At 53.7% G+C, this 15,609-nt stretch overlaps 1 protein-coding gene across 5 annotated transcripts in view; it reads right to left on the reverse strand.

Moving 5' to 3' along the window:
* Positions 1-15,609, reverse strand: part of CLEC16A (C-type lectin domain containing 16A) — a 181,090-nt gene that overhangs the window by 148,947 nt on the left and 16,534 nt on the right. For all 5 annotated transcript variants that reach the window (XR_014022636.1, XM_081299067.1, XM_081299068.1 and 2 more), the window contains exons 4-9: positions 12,730-12,878; positions 9,702-9,807; positions 7,946-8,069; positions 4,871-5,045; positions 3,593-3,646; positions 137-250 (exon numbers count right to left, since the gene is read on the reverse strand). Coding sequence is in view for 4 of the 5 variants with exons in the window: in XM_081299067.1 (XP_081155193.1) it covers positions 137-250; positions 3,593-3,646; positions 4,871-5,045; positions 7,946-8,069; positions 9,702-9,807; positions 12,730-12,878 (722 nt within the window). In the remaining variant the exon portion in view is untranslated. The remainder of the gene's footprint in view (positions 1-136; positions 251-3,592; positions 3,647-4,870; positions 5,046-7,945; positions 8,070-9,701; positions 9,808-12,729; positions 12,879-15,609) is intronic.

A 15,609-nucleotide genomic window follows, 5' to 3' on the forward strand; every position in this document is an offset into this window, starting at 1 on the left:
AATCACAGATCAGCTTATGCATCATCATTGCTGTGTAAGCAAAATGTTGGTTTCTGATTTTAGAGAAACGTGGATTAACAAAACATGCAATGGCTTTTATCAAGGTCAAAAGACAGTCCCAAAGCCAGCAACTCACAGAATTCCTCTGAACGTCCTGCTCAGTCTTGGCATACACCTCAGACAGCTCGCCATTCAGAATGACCTCAGCTAAAGAGTTCACCAGCGGTGCATGATGTATGATCAGGAAGACCTGGTAGGAAGGGCGAGAAGGGACTTGCATTAGGAGTGCAGTCTTCTAACCCCTCCCTCTCTGACCAGGAACAACAGGCTGGGCTACGTGAGTCCAAAGGTGCCCTCTTCCCAGGTACCCTCCGCTGGGTTGGCCTGCCTTCAGACCGCTGCCTACCTGGCGGGCTGCTCTTCCTCTGAAGGAAGACATTGAAGCAAGACCATCCCTCAGAGCTGGCTGAAGCCAAATCCAGCCAAGCAGAGCAATGTGGGGAGGAGCAGCCAAACCAGTGTGCTCCTTCTGCTCCACAGGCAAGCTGGGGTCAAATTCAATTATACTAAGACTAGAAGGCTCCGTCCCAACACTTCAGTGAGGGCCAGCGAGTTTTGTTTCAACAAGGACTTGGCAAAGAAATGGAGATTCCACCACTGGAATGTGCTCCAAGCCCTGTGGTGGTTTTAGCATGCTGGCTGCTACAGCAGGGTCTACAGGTGTCGGGGCTAGGAAAGAGAAGCCACAGGAACCAGAGGCAATCCGGACCTGCCAGGATGCAGAGCAGAAGCTCTGAGCCCAGACGGTCCTGCTCTCCACCCTGCTCCTCAGTGGTCGAGGAACAGCTTTAGGAATCAGGGTATTCAAACTACCTTGCAAAGCTGGACGAGGCACGCCTGCGATCTTGCTTAAAAATGCAAAGACAGCAACAAGGTGGAGCACAGTGTGGGGAATCTACTGTGTGTGCATGAGGAGTGTGTATGCACATTTGTATCTGCTCCTTTATGCATGCATAGGACAGGGTTTCTCAATCTTGGCACTCTGGACACTACGGGTCTTCTTTGTTGTGGGGCATCCTGTGCATTGTAGGGTGTTCAGTAGCAGTCCTAACCTCCACTCTCCAGATGCCAATAGCACACCCTCCCCTCAGTCCCAACAACAAAAATCTCCAGACCTTTCCAGATACCCCTTGGGGGGGGGGGGGGGAATCATCCCTGGGTAAGAACTCCTGGCAGAGACTCTCTGGAAGGAAATAATGAAACCCTGTACTGTAGTTGTCTCTAGGGATAGGAACCAGGAGTGTAAACTTAGAAAAAAGAGAAAACTTGCCTTTCACCTTTTTAATCTTAAGAACATATAATCTAACCTTGACTGCCCCTGAGGAGTAAAACTGGGTGCCCACAGGACACGGGGTAGGAGGGAGAGTTTCCTCACGTCATCTTTTATATCATTTCAATAGGGAGAATATATTATTCAAATAAATAAATCAAAAGGTACAGGCAGAAGAGCTGAACATCAGTCTTTTAAAGTATCAGGGAGGTCTTCATTATCATACAGACTACAGTCTGACCAGATGATCGAGGCCACATCCAGGGCTGTGGCAGGCCCTCAGAACGTTAGCAATACTGACGATTGTGCTCACCTTCATCACAGCCAGGTCACAGCCACATTTTACTTGACCACAAAACAAAACCCATCACTGAGTTTTGTTTACTCTACAATTACCTATCACGTTCCTTGTATGAACAGGACCTTATTCCTTCTTTTATTCAGTCCTAAGCATTCAATGAGCACCTTCCCAGGACCCCTGCCTCAGGGAGCACGTGGGGCTCATTTCCCAGCTTTGAGCTGCGGGTGCGGAGTCACTGCAGGGTCCCAGGAAGTGTGCACAGGCCAGACTGAAAAAGCCAGGCGGGTTGTCCACACCGCGCTCTCACTCTGCACTGTGTGAGGCAGTTTCATCTCAGGGGGACGACATCATCTGTCACCCTAAAGTCATACCATCCACGTGAATTTTGTAACTGTGCTTGTAAAATGATTTGTAAGAATGACTGATCTTATGGTGATGAAGGTAAGTTTTCACACATTTAAGTCACATTATAACTAAGTTAAATGAAAATACAGGGGGAGGAATGATTCAAGATTTTTTGATCTTTAAAAAAAATCTTTTAAAGGGATCTAAATTTGAGGAACCCTGAATTATAAGCTATGCTTTCTGCAAGACATTGAAACAAATAATTTGGTACCTGCACTACTGGTGCTTCACTAAGAAGACAGGAGAAGGAGACTGTCCCCACGGGAGGCCCGGCGTGGGTTGGCCTCAGGCCCCTCAGCTGAGGCCCTCCCACACACTGCTCAACGGCTCAAGGGTCCCCAGGAACCACCCACAGATCTGTAGTGGCTGAACAACTGGCCCGCTTGGGTCCTGCCAGACTCCCAGAATCTCAGCCAGATGTGCTGGCAGGTTTCTAATGAGGTGGCAGGAAAAGGAGAGGCTGGGTTGTCCTGAGCTCCATGGCATAGGAGGGCATTCAGCAGTCGGCCGAGCAGGGCTCTGGCTCTGAGCAAACAGAGCCTCAGAGCAAGACTCGGGACACAAACAGTGGTCAGGCCACATCCGGATCCCCCTCGGCCCGCAGCGCCTGAGTCTTCCTTCTCTGGTCAGTGAGATCCAGCCTCCCCGAACTCCAAATGACAGGGATCCAGTTAGAAGAACAGACTCTCATAGTAGCCAAGAAATACCTGTACCACTGAGGAAGGGGGAACAGAGCTCTGGTCAAACATTTGGCTGCTGACGGTCTAATGGACGGCCTGCACGTCTGCACTGCTAGTAATAAAAATATTTTTGAAGTTATGTAACTGGGTCACCATGGAGTTTTCCTTCTTGTAAACACTGCATAATCACGAGGACGAAGCACAGTTGCTGAAGGAGGGAGGCAGACAGATGGGCTCAAGACCGAGTCCAGGAGCTGAGGCCGTTGTAGGACACCTTGCAGAAGGTAATGTGGGAACTAGAACCACAAGAAAACCCTTTAAAAACAGCCTCATGACAGGAAATTGTTAAGTAAAGGTGGCTACGGGATGCACACCATGGTCCAGCGGTTCCGGGCTTATTTCAAAATACTGTGGGGCTGGGATTCGGCTCAGTGGTAGAGCGCTCGTCTCACACCGGCGGGACCTGGGTTCGATCCTCAGCACCACATAAAAATAAAGACATTGTGTTGTGTCCATCTACACCTAAAAAATAAATATTAAAAAATATATATACACTGTGAATAAGAGCCACACAAGGCACACTTGCAGGGTATCGAGAGCGCTCCTCAGTTGTTGGGAAACCTGAGTCCCCGTGGGAAAACCAAGTGCCAGGTTTGATTTAGTTTTCCTTTCTCTTTAAATTTCCATCTCCTGCATGAAAAAGACACAAGTCACCTCTACCCAGCATCTGGAAACAGAACACCCTCTCCATGTCTTCTGATTTCATTTCAAGATGGAGCACAGAAAGACGGCGATGCAGCCTGGGGACCTCCTAACAGGCGGCAGCAGTGCACAGACCCAGACCTGCCAGGGACACTAGAGAACGGGCAGACATACCTGTGACAGGAGATAGAGAGACACAGGCAGGCTGATTTTCGGTCGTTCTCCTCCCTAGTGAAAGTCAGGGGAAAGAGGGAGAAGGGGGTCAGGGTCACAAAAGGAGCCACAGAAAATACATGATGTGAAAAGCCATCGGTTTGAACCTGAGGTGCCTGGCCCCTGACTTCCTGCTGTCCTGGAGGCTGCCCTCTCCTGGTGACAGGCACAGCCGGACTGTACTCAGCGCCGTCTGCAAGACCAGCTTATGACTTTGGAGATCCCTAACCCAGAGCCGCAGCTGACCCAGGGGAGCTTGTCTCTGAAGCTCCCAGGGCTACTCCTTTCCCGGGTGGGGCCTGTGGCTCCCGTGGTGAGGCCCCAGGCCCGCTCTCTCCCTGGGAAAGGGTCTTCAGAATATGGAAGGGGGAGGTTTGGGGCCCCATCCCACACCAGCTCTGCAGGGGAGAGATCTTTAGAGTTTCCACTTTAAAACCTAAAAAAAGTGGGCTAAGAAATTAATTGCCTTGTCAAGGTCCCAGGGTTAGGAAAGGAAGAGGCAGGAACTTGACCCCGGCACTGAACCCTCCAATTCCCAGGGTCTGCTGCTGCCTCGGGAGCCGCCTCTGCTGGAGCTCATTGGGCCACGACTTTCTTCTACCGTATTAACTTATTTGTGGCAAGAACCCCCATGCTCCATCTCCAAAGAGGAAATGACGTCCCCTGGAGACACACCTGCAAAGGCTCCCTGCCAGATGACGAGCTGGCTCTCCTGCTGAGGCCTCTGCTTTCTCCCCCCAACTCTGGAGCAGCATTTCTGAGGAGTCCCAGAAGCAGCTGCTCAGAATCAGTTGGGAACAGGTTACACATGCAGATTCCTAGTCCCACCTCAGCCCCTCTGAGCCAGAACCCCTACAGGGGGAGGGCGCAGAGGATTTGCCACTGACCACCTCTATCCCCACAGAGGACTCGGAACTATGGATGGTCAGGGTGGGATCCCTCCCTGAGCTCTTCCACCCCTGCTTGTCCTGGATCCTCTGCAAATCCATCAGTTCTGGGAACTATCAGGAAAAGTTGCTGGGGTGAGAAGACCCAGGGAAGGAGGTACAGAAACCTAAGCCTGAATCCTAGGGGTCTCCTGTGTCCTCTGATGTCGGTTATCAGAGTTTTCCTCACTCAACTGACAGCTCTCTTTGGGAAAACCAGCAAGCTCTGGACAGCCTTTTCCTCAGGAGTGAACCTTGGCCTCTTGGGCAGCCTAGCTACAGCCTGCTGGGCCGTGGCCAGGCACAAACCCACCTTGTCGGGGCTCTCCAGGGAGGACACATACAGGGGCAGGAAGAGCCTGTTGAGCAGGTGGTCGCTGAGCACGTCATTGAGGAACTCACAGTTGATGATCAGTATGTCATTGAGATAGTGCAGGTGGTCCAGGTGCTCCGCCACCAGGTCGCTCAGCTTGCCCCGATTCCTGTGCCTGCCGAGAGAAACCACCACCTCAGTCTGCAGGCCAAGCTGGGGCCGCGGGCCTGACATGAGCACCCTGGACTTACACTGAGGCCCCCTGATCTCAAGAGACACCCATCCTGACCCCATAGAGGACAGACACAAAGGGAAATGGACAAGTCCACTGCTCCCATTTTAGGGGACTCTGGAGGCCCTCCCCATGAGGGCCTTGGAACAAGTCGACCCACCACTGCAACCCCAAATAATCGGGACAAATGAAGCAAAACCCAGTTAGCGAAGCCCTTAGCAAGCCACTGCCCGGGAGTAGCCACTAGTCGATCGGCAAGATCCCGGCTCCCGAGATCAGCAGAGTTGATGGAGCCCTAAATCCTCACAATTAAAACGCTGCAGAGGCTTCTGAAGGGAAAAGCCGGCCCTTACTCAGCAGGCACATCTGCCCCAGGGTCTTGACCATCTGTGGGACAGAGCAACGACACAACAGGCATCCCCGGGCCTGGCCTGAAGGTCTGTGTGTCCCTGCAGTTGGCAACAGGCGGGCTGCCTGGGTCTCCTGGGTGGAGTCAGGCACACTCCAGAGACCACCCAAAGCACCCGGTGCACGTGCTCACCACCCGGCGCCACGGCCACGAGCAGCACAGCCAGAGCCAGGCGCTGCTGGCGACATTCAGAACCCAGGAGATTAGAAAGAAGATAAAAGGCAAAAAGGAAATAAAGGTCCCTACAATGCCACCACCAACCATCCACCACCGATAGACACGTAGGGACTGTGGCTCCACAGTCGTCTGGCACATTCTCGCCTCTTCCTGTGACCAACCTCAGGGGCAGGGGCTGCACATGTGCCGGTCTAGCATGACACACTTTGAGAAAATGAGGACCAGAAGGACCAATTTTGCTTCTTTACATAATTTCTAGTGATTGTTTCCTTTTTGGTACCAGCGATTGAACTCAGGGGCACTCAACCACTAAGCCACATTCCCGGCCCTATTATTATTATTAATATTATTCTGCTTAGACACAGGGTCTCACTGAGTTGCTCAGCACCTTTCTAAGTTACTGAGGCTGGCTTTGAACTCGGAATCCTCCTACCTCAGCCTCTCAAGCCACTGGGATCATAGGCATGCTCCCCGTGCCTGCCCTAGTGATCGATTCTCACGAGATTTTAATAAGATCTTCAGTAAATATCTACAGCAAATGCATGTTGCAAAGCCTTGGAGCCTAACAAGCATCTGGGAACCTACCACGCCGAGACCACAGTGCTCACACGCAACGCCTTTTTCTTTAGTTGGCGATTTATTGCACCTCATTAAATGGTTAAAATACACTACTTAATGGTTAAAATTAAATGGTTAAAATATCAAAGTGACATAGACAGCTTTAAAACTCAAAGAAGAGATGCTGCTCAGCTGACGATGAAAAGCAGTGGCCCCTGGCCCAGCCCTGTTCCCACCTCCTGGCTCTGAGAGGCAGTTTTTAACCTCTGGCTGCTTCTGTAGACAGTTCCTCCCCTACTTTCATAAACTCTGTAATTGAGTCTTTTTAGACATAATCTGTCAGCTCCTGTTGTGACAACACTGTGCCCCGCCCCCTCCCTCAACAGCAGGTGTGGGTCACTGCTGCTGAGTTGTAGATGTCACTGCGCAGCCAAAGAGGGAGGGCTCTAGTCCCTTCCCTCCCTGGACCAGGGTGTCTTTCTGGCACCAAGTGCCTGGTGGTGCCTTGTATTGGTGCCTGTTCAGACCACAAAGGAGCGTATTTTCTCAAATGCTCAGCAGATCTGCAGCCACCTGTGCTCACTTGCTTCTTTCTCCATATTCGATCTCACATTTTATCTACCCAGCTCCTCTCCCCAGAAGAGCTCCTTCCTGGGTCCCTCCTACATCAGGACCTCTAGTAGACCTGGGGATAGCTGGCGTTCTGTGGCAATGTTTTGCAGTGTGGGTGATTTTGCCTTCAAGGGGACATTTGGTGACTTCTGGAGACATTTTTGCTGTCACAGCCGCAAAAGACCAGATGCTATTGGCTTCTGTGGGTAAGGCCACGGATGCTGCTGAACACCTTACGAGGCAAGGACGCCCCTCACAAAGGGAGAGGAATCTCACTGTGGGACTCCTAGTCACCCCTCTGGGGACAAGATCACCCTCTTCAATTACTTTATAAACATTTGTTGAGACTAATTCATACATCATAAGACTCACCCACTTAGAGTCTGTAACTGAATGGTTTTTAAACATTTTCCTTCCTCCCTCCTTTCTTTTGTGTGGGGGATGGAAGCCGGGCCTGCTGCTGGCTAGGCAGGTGTGCTCCCCCGAGCTACGTCCCAGCCTTAGGGTCGTTAGTGTGTCCAGAGCTGTCAGGCCATCATCACGTCCACTGGAGAAAAGCCCTGCGCGTGCTCATCAGCAGTGGCTTCCCACTCCCCCCACACCCCCTCCTCCTGCACCGCGGCCGAGGAAGCCTCTCATCTCCTCCCTGCCTCTGGCTCTGCCGATTCTGGGCACTTTATATAGATGAAATCGTGGGCGCATGGCCGGGTCGGCTTCCCCCACTTCGCACCATTTTCTGAGGTTCGCGTTTCACGGCGCCTCAGCACTGGGTTCACTTCACTGCCAAACACTGCCTCGCCTCTGGCAGACCCCCACCTCGTCACTCACTCCTCAGCTGACAGGTCACCCTAATCTCCTAACCAGCACCACCGACAGGTGCACTGGCACCCTCCTGTACCGGCCTCTGGGAGGCGGGTGAGCCATTTCCAACTCTCCACTGTTTTAAATAGGCGGGGAGAGCCGTTTCCAATCCGCAAGCCCACGCTCTGCCCACACCCGTAGGAAGAGCCATTCTCCCGCCTTCTCCCGTCCATGCAGTGGCCCCCTCACACTCTGCCCACCCACCGAACACCCAGGGGCCACTTACTCCTCATCAGTCTGCACACAGGTGTCGAGTTCGATCACGTGGCTCCCGATGAACCAGACCAGGTTGGAGAAGTAGGGGACGGCGGTCTTGTCCCTGATGTAGTGCAGCATGGCCTGGTTGTCCACTGAGGAAGTCATCAGAGAGTCAGAGTCAGACGACCAAAAGTGACTTGGGGGAGATAAAAACAACCAAAAGCCACCATGCAAAAGCCCTCTGCTATCATCTGAAATCGTCTTTCCTGGAAATACGTAAAAATATTTATCTTATTCATAAAACTGTCCTCGTCGAGGCCGTTCTTATGCTAGGCTCAATAAAGGTACACACGGGCCAGCCAGCGTCCGTGCACTGGGGTGCCCACCATGAGCAGCGGCCTGTGCCGACCCCGAGAGAATGACGCCCTTCTCAAGCAAGGCTCCTCACTCCCACGTCAGGGTAAGTTAAGAAAGAGGAAAACCAGAGGTTAGCGACTTACATGACACTGGCATAAGGAACAGGCATCGTCATGGAAGGAAAGGCAGAAACAGACAACAGTTAACAAGGTTAGAACTGGGAAGGTGAGACAGCTCTTGGGGAGAGAAGGTGGGGCAGGAGCATCTAAACCAGAGAGAAGGGTTAGAAGACTGCCAGGAAAAATGGCAGCAGCCGGCGGCAAACCATCCACTGCAGGGGCCAGGGCCGCAAACTCAGAGGCTGCCAGGTTGGCCGTGGCCCAGGGGGCAAAGGCAGCCACCTGGCGTGTTAACTGAGGAGTCCAGGCTTCAACCCAAAACAGGCAGCTGCTTCTCAGCACCAGCTGACCCCTGTCCTGCAGGACTGTGGGCCCAGATAGCCAAATCTACCTCTTCAAGTCAGAAACCCAGACTGTTCCATAAGATTTCCCATTTTTAGATACTGTCGATGCTTTTTAAAACCATCTAAGCCAATTAAAACATGTCTGGGGACTGGTCTCAGCCCTCAGGCCCTCAGTTTGTGATTCTGCATGGACTAGACTGGGCTCTCAAATGTAATGTAATCCCAGAAGTGGGCAGGCATGAGCCCCCGAGAAGCCCCCACCCCAATCCCAGGTCATCTCAAGTAATAACAGCCTGAGTCACAAAGGCCAGAGCCCTGAAATCCCAAAGAAAGCGGAGCCCCAGCTCCATGGTGGGGCCTACAAGGGAAGGAACCTGCATTAGACAGGAAACGCCCAAGGCACTGCCTTGGTACACACGGGGCCAGCCAGCTTCGGTGCGCTGGGCAGCTGGGGCAGCTGGGGCAGCCTTGCCGGTGCGGGCAGGGCCCTGGAGGGCTGCTCCTGCAGGCAATGTTCAGGGTTGGGCTGGTCCAGGAAGAAGGGGGTCTGGCAGCACAGGGCTTTCCACAGTGGACAGAAAGGCGATATTGCCCCCTGCTGTTCGTGCTGCTAAGTGCTTTTACACATGTTTTAAAGAGAGCCTGCCTTCCAGCTGTATGGAAATATACCCAATAAGCTGAAACACAGACTCTTAAACCTAACATTTGAGAGATAACTTTGCTTTATCTAGTTGTAACATGGCCACTCTGAATCCCAGAGATGCCTCCTTGGGACACTCTACTCTAGGTAGCAGGACCCAGCAAGACCCAAACATGCAGGGAAGACAGTGGTCCCAAGGCTGAGCTGAGGGTCCCGCCAGGGCAGCTCCCTGGTTTCTCTGCAAGGGCTGGATGCACAGACCGGAGGGAGCAAGCTCTTGCTGCCCGTTAGAACCAGCCGAGGCAGAGCCCACAGGGAACTCACCTTTGTAGACATTCAGGGTGATGGTCCTCACAGCAATTCGAACCATGCTTTCGGGATGATTGAAAAACTTGATGGCTTCTGTGTACAGGGCAAAGTCGTTGGTATGCTAGAACAAAACAAGTACAAAGAATCACAGACCCATGGTGAGACAGGCCTGCCCCACACGAGCTTTCTGAAGCCCGTCAGAAAGTGTGATAAAGGGGGGAAGTTGCCACTGTGAACCTCAGGTCAGGAGTGCAGTCCCAGGGGAGTGTGGAACGGGGAAGGACAGGGAGGCGAGGACTTGGCAGAAACAGAACTCAGGTCCAGCACCATCCCGTCACTTCTTAGCAGGACAAGACCCACCTCCTGCTCACCAGGATTCAGTGAGATCATTTCCCGTCAGGTAAGACTCAAGCCCAGCAACTGACACCCAGCAAGCACTCAAGACCAGGGCAGAGTCCCTCGGACGTACTCCAGCTTATTTAAAAGGTAAAGTTTTACTCAGTTCAGAATCTCTACTTTTCTCTGGAAGCTGAAGAACCCAGGTGTCTTCTGCTGTTAAAAAGGGAAAATGAGGGGCTAGGGAGGTACCCCACTGTGAGAGCCCTCCCGGCACTGCGTGAGGCCCTGGGTTCCATCCCCAGCACCACCAAATGGGGAAAAAAAGGACCAGATCAAACAGTGGAGAACCCCAGAAACCCACTGACTTCCCCAGACTAAGAAAAAATGCAGTGGGCTCTGGACCAGGCACACAGTGGAGTGCTCCTCCGGTGGCCCACGTGCCCACGTGCCCCCCACACAGCACCCCTCTGGCTCTGAGGGCATGCAGAGCAGCACAGGAGAAGCCTGGGGTGGGCTGGGGGAGTGGGATCCTCCAAGACCAGCCCTGCAGGTGGGCTGTGGAGGGCTCAAGGCACCAGTGTTCTGGTGAGGACCAGAAGTCAAGCATGCAGCTCCCAAGTGACAACTACTCCACAGGCTCACGTTAAAGAGGAAATCAAGCCTACCTCAGAGAGAGGCTCCTGCCACTCCTGGGGCGACCAGAAGGGTGCTCTCTCAGAAGCACCCACTCTGACCCCAGAATCCAAGTGTTTTGCCCTCCCGGCCCAGTGGGCAGAGGCCCAGCTGCATCTGAGCAGGGGTAGAACCCAGCCCGCACTCTGTCTCAACCTCACAGGGGGCTTTTCTCACACCAGAGAGAACATTTGGGAGAATGCTAACATTGTCCACCTGTTTGCTGGATGTGTTTACTGAGCACCTACTATGTGCTAGGTATTGGACCCCATGATGTTAATCTTCAAACTGCCAATGTTCTATGGTTGACAACTAGTATTTCTTCCCTTTGAGACCAGCTCTTCCCCACCACTGAACAACTAAAGTCAAGGTTCAGGCTACTGTTGCCACACCAGATGGGACAGCTAGACAGAATTTGTCCAAATACAGAAAATACCACTACAGCGTGATTCCAACACAGGCTGGGAGCAGACATGGTCACCAATCGGACACTGCACACTGTGGCTGGCGGCAGCCTTCGAGTTGGCCCCAGACATCCTCACCTCTGGACCACGAGCTCGTGCCCCTTTGCTCACTGAGCCAGGCTGCCCTGCGTGACCAGGGAACAGGGCAGAATGGTACGTGGGACTTCCGCAGCAGGCCCGTGCGACACCCCCATTTGCCTTGGTTCTGGGGCAGCCTCTGAGGGAAGCGGCTGCTGAGATGAGGGCACTTGAGCCGACTGTGAAGAGGGCCAATACAAAGGGAGACCAAGCCTCCTCCAGGAGCTGGACCAAGCTGGCCACCCATGGGAATAAGCTAGCTCGGGTACAGATCCTCCACCTGATCCAGGTTGCAGGTGACTGTAGCCTCCTGGCAAACTGTGCCAAAGTACTTCTGCCAGGCCAACTCCAAACTCCAGACACACTGTGGGAGAATGTGATGCAATTCTGATTGATGAGACAGGAAGGAAAGTCCAGTGGGAGATTTCTGAGAAAGTTGTTTTTGGAAGTAAAAAAGGGACACAAGAAGGGAAGTGATTCATCAGAAATTTCAGTAGTAGCATGTAAATATGTGATGTTTGGAACTGCTGCAGCCATCCTGTGACCATGAGGAATAGAACCAGAGAACAGATGCCAACTGAACAGTCAGTAGAGAAGGAAGATGGAAAAGCCTGGGCCCTTGATGAAGTGGGAGAGTCAGGATGAAGCGGACCTAGCACAGCCGGTGTTTGTACCTTTTAGTATATGGGATAAGTTGACCTTATTGGTCAAGATCCTTTTTTTTTTTTTAATATTCGTTCTTAAGTTTTAGGTGGACACCATGCCTTTATTTTACATTTATGTGGTGCTGAGGATCAGATCCAGTGCCTCGTGCATGCCAGGCGAGTACTCTACCACTGAGCCACAGCCCCAGCCCCTCAAGTTCCTTTTAATAGTGAAAGCAGCAGCAATTTATCTATTTCAGTTGTTGATTCTCCCAAGGGGCAGGGGCGTTAGCTTACAGAGAAGAGCACTGTCTATAGTACATCCTCAGCACTTTACAATATCCTCTCTGTCATGGCTCAGTGGCACAGCACTTGCCTGGCATGTGTGAGGCACAGGGTTCAATTCTCAGCATCACATATAAATAAACAAAGACCCACTGACAACTAGAAAATATTTTTTAAAAAACCATCTCATTTAATTCAATCCCTGAAAAGCCAAGGCAGATATCTTCACACCGATTTCTCAGATGAGGAAATCGAGGCTCAAGGTGGAACTGGAACTTCCCTGAGGTCACAGAGCAAGGAAGTGGACAAAGCAGGCCTGCCTGACCGAGCGCTCGCTCGGGTCTCTCCTACAGGGTGTCACTATTGGACAACTCTGCCAAGTGCAATAGAGCTCTCAGCACAGACTGGATTTTACATTTAAAGTGAAAAAGTAATTTGTTGAATTAAAAACAACCGTTAAGGTGTGCCAAAGTTAAAGGGTGTTGCCGTGACAGTCACTGACGGTGACCCAAGCTGTGACGCGGTCAGCTCTAGACCCAGGTACCCCTGGCACGCACTCACCTCGTTGTAAAAGAAGTGGACAGTGTGGTTGTTGAGCTTGAGCGAGAGCGTTTTCAGGAACGATATGTAATATGCCATGATCTCCTCGTCAGAAAAGTCGAACTTGTGGACGATGATGGAATTCACATAGTTATTGGACAGCAGGTAATCTGGAGGGAGACAACAGCGGGACAGGTGACCTCCAGCAGGAAGGGGCAGGCAGGGCGCCGGCACGTGCGGGGCCACGGCAGCCCCCACGCTCAGTAGGCCCCGGGTTGCTGGGTCACCCACGATGATGGGCAGGCTGACTGTCAACTCGCCAAGACACCTTGGCTGCGCACACACTAGCAAGGGGGAAGGCGACGCCAGGGGGCAGGGGGGGAGCCTGTCCCTCCTTCACACCAAGAAGAAAGGCCCCTCAGCGCCTGCTTTCCCTGCTGGCCAAGGCCAACCCAGCCGGCGGGAAGGGCAGGCGGTGCGTGGGCTCTTTCACTAATACCCACGAGTGAGGGGAACTGCTCTGCCTTCTATAAAAAGCTGCCCTGTTTTGCCATCAAAAGTCACATCATCATCCCTGAATGCCACACAAGACTGCCACATAGGGCCTTCCCTCATCACAGCAGTGCCATTTCACAAGGCCACAGCCTGCTGGACCCCAGGCGCCATGGCTCAGTGCTTCCCACTGTGACTCAGGGTCACAGCTGCTGCAGAGCCAGGCTCGGCCTTGGGTTTGCAGATGAGAAAGGAGCTCAGGAAGGTTGGGTGACTTGCCTGAGGACACAGAGACGGAAAGTCCCGGAGAAGGGGTTCAAGCTCATGGTGCTGGAGCCTATCACTGCCCCACAGTAACAGGGACTGGCGTGAAAACCGGGCACTGAGGGCCTGGGGCCAACTGGCCCACCATGGTGAGGGCTTTCACCTGAGGAAGCAAACCGGAAACTGGCTGGAAGCTGCACCTCTGGGTCCTGAAGTGGTGGCCATGACATCAACCAGTTCTTAAAACTAAACTAGGTCTACAGACCACCAGCAGCTGCAGCGTGCAGCGTGAGGCCTCAGCGTAAGGCCCTGGTGGACAAGCTCCTCTCCAGCCCTCGCCAGCCACCTGCAGAGCAGGGCTGCTAATGCAAGAGCCCGTTCCATCTCCCCTGTTCCCTACAGAGGTCAAAGGCAGGATGTGACTGGCACCTGCTGGGACAGGCGAGGCAGTACAGTGACATGGCTCAGAGCCTGGCTCCTCAAAGGCCAGTGCCCAGACCAACCGCACAGCATGCCCTAGAGCTGGCGGGGCCCACAGAGGCTGCACCCAGCCTGACCTGTGGGTGAGGCCCCCGGGGACGGGTGGGTAACGGGCTCCTTGGGCAGTCTGCTCCAGAGGCGCTGGGTCCAGATGTGCACGAGGATCCCTGCTGCTTGGCTCCAGATCTTGCCTGTCACCTCCCAGACATGAGACCTGGGCCAGCTGCCCGCCCTCCCCACCCTGCGGTCCACTTGTCTGGGAAACAAGGTCCTCCTAGGTGGTCACAGGGTGGAAGGAGCCAACACAGCAGCCCCCAGGACGGCACGGGCAGGGGACCCTCTTCTCAGCCTACTCTCCAGCGGAGTGCAGGGCCGGCACCGCTGCTCCGAGAAGAGTGGAAAGCAGCCCGTCAGCTCAGCCTCATCCAGGGACGACTGAGCGTTCTGCTGGAAAGACCACATCAGCAGAGCAGCCGGCTCAGGTCCCTGGCAGGGCCGCAGGGTGGCACCACGCAGGGTGGAAGCCAGCCCCTGGGAAGGCCGCTGTGCTCTCTGAGCAGGCGCAGGAGACGGCCTTGCAGACTGCAGTCAAGAAGTAGTCTTCAAACTCCGACAGGAACGGCTCCTAAGGCTGCGCCCTGGCCCACTCCGAGAGAAGGCAGGTGCTTACACATGTCACAGAGTCGAAGGACACAGCTCAATACATGCACCTGTGTATTCAGCACAGCCCCTCAGACTTTGGGGGTCTGGAACATGCACACCACAGGAGAGTGGTTACGCCCCCAGCACTCTAAGGTTCCCGCGCTGCACCCGCCAGGTTGTCCTCCTCCAAGGCCAGCCCCACCCCGACTCCCACCTCCACAGACTCATTTTGCCTACTCCTGAAGCTGGCGTCGGTGACCAGGCCCCTGCCCCTGGGCCTGGCCTCTCCTGCTCCTCACACCCGCATGGCCAGCTGACGTGTGCGGCCTTTGCTGCTGTGAGTAACTCCACTCTGAATACCCCACAGGTGATCTGCCCCCTGCAATCACGCATGTGCCACGAGCCCAGGCGACTCTCATGCCTGAAGCTCTTCTTCACTCCGTCCTTCTGACTGGGTGGGCACGGGCGGGGAGGGTCAATAGGCTGGAGGAGGAGGGAACGTGGGCCATCTTGCCGAGCCCCGAGACACAGATGCCCATGCTGGCCACTCTAGATGTACGTTGGGAGCCTCCCGGGTGTGTCTAGGCCTGGGACAGCCTCGTGGGGGCTTTTTCAGGGCCTCCAAGAGATGACTGAGTGTTGGGGGACCACCGCGGGGCAGGGGAGGGCCTGATCACTGTGTGGCCGACTTTCTGTGGTATCCTTTTATAATAAACCCAGGAGTCTGTCAGTAGTCTCAGTCTCTCGGGCCTCTGTCACTTAGGTCACCAAACTCAACAGGTGACAGATGTATCTGTGAGGCGTCTGCCTGTCAAAGTGGAAGTGTGGAAAGCACCTAGATGCCCAGGGTCAGGGCTAGCAGATGACGGCCAGGCAAGCGCAGCTCTCCAACCTGATCCACGAGGGCTACTCGAAGGGACAGGAGAGGATGTGGGCGACCTGGGAAGGAGGGAAAGCAGAGCAAACAGGAAGACAGTCTGTGTGCGTGCAGCCGTGAAGGGGAGACAGAAACCGACTTCCCAT

Source organism: Spermophilus citellus (genome assembly GCF_964194105.1).
Source record: "Spermophilus citellus genome assembly, chromosome: 6".
NCBI lineage: Eukaryota > Metazoa > Chordata > Mammalia > Rodentia > Sciuridae > Spermophilus > Spermophilus citellus.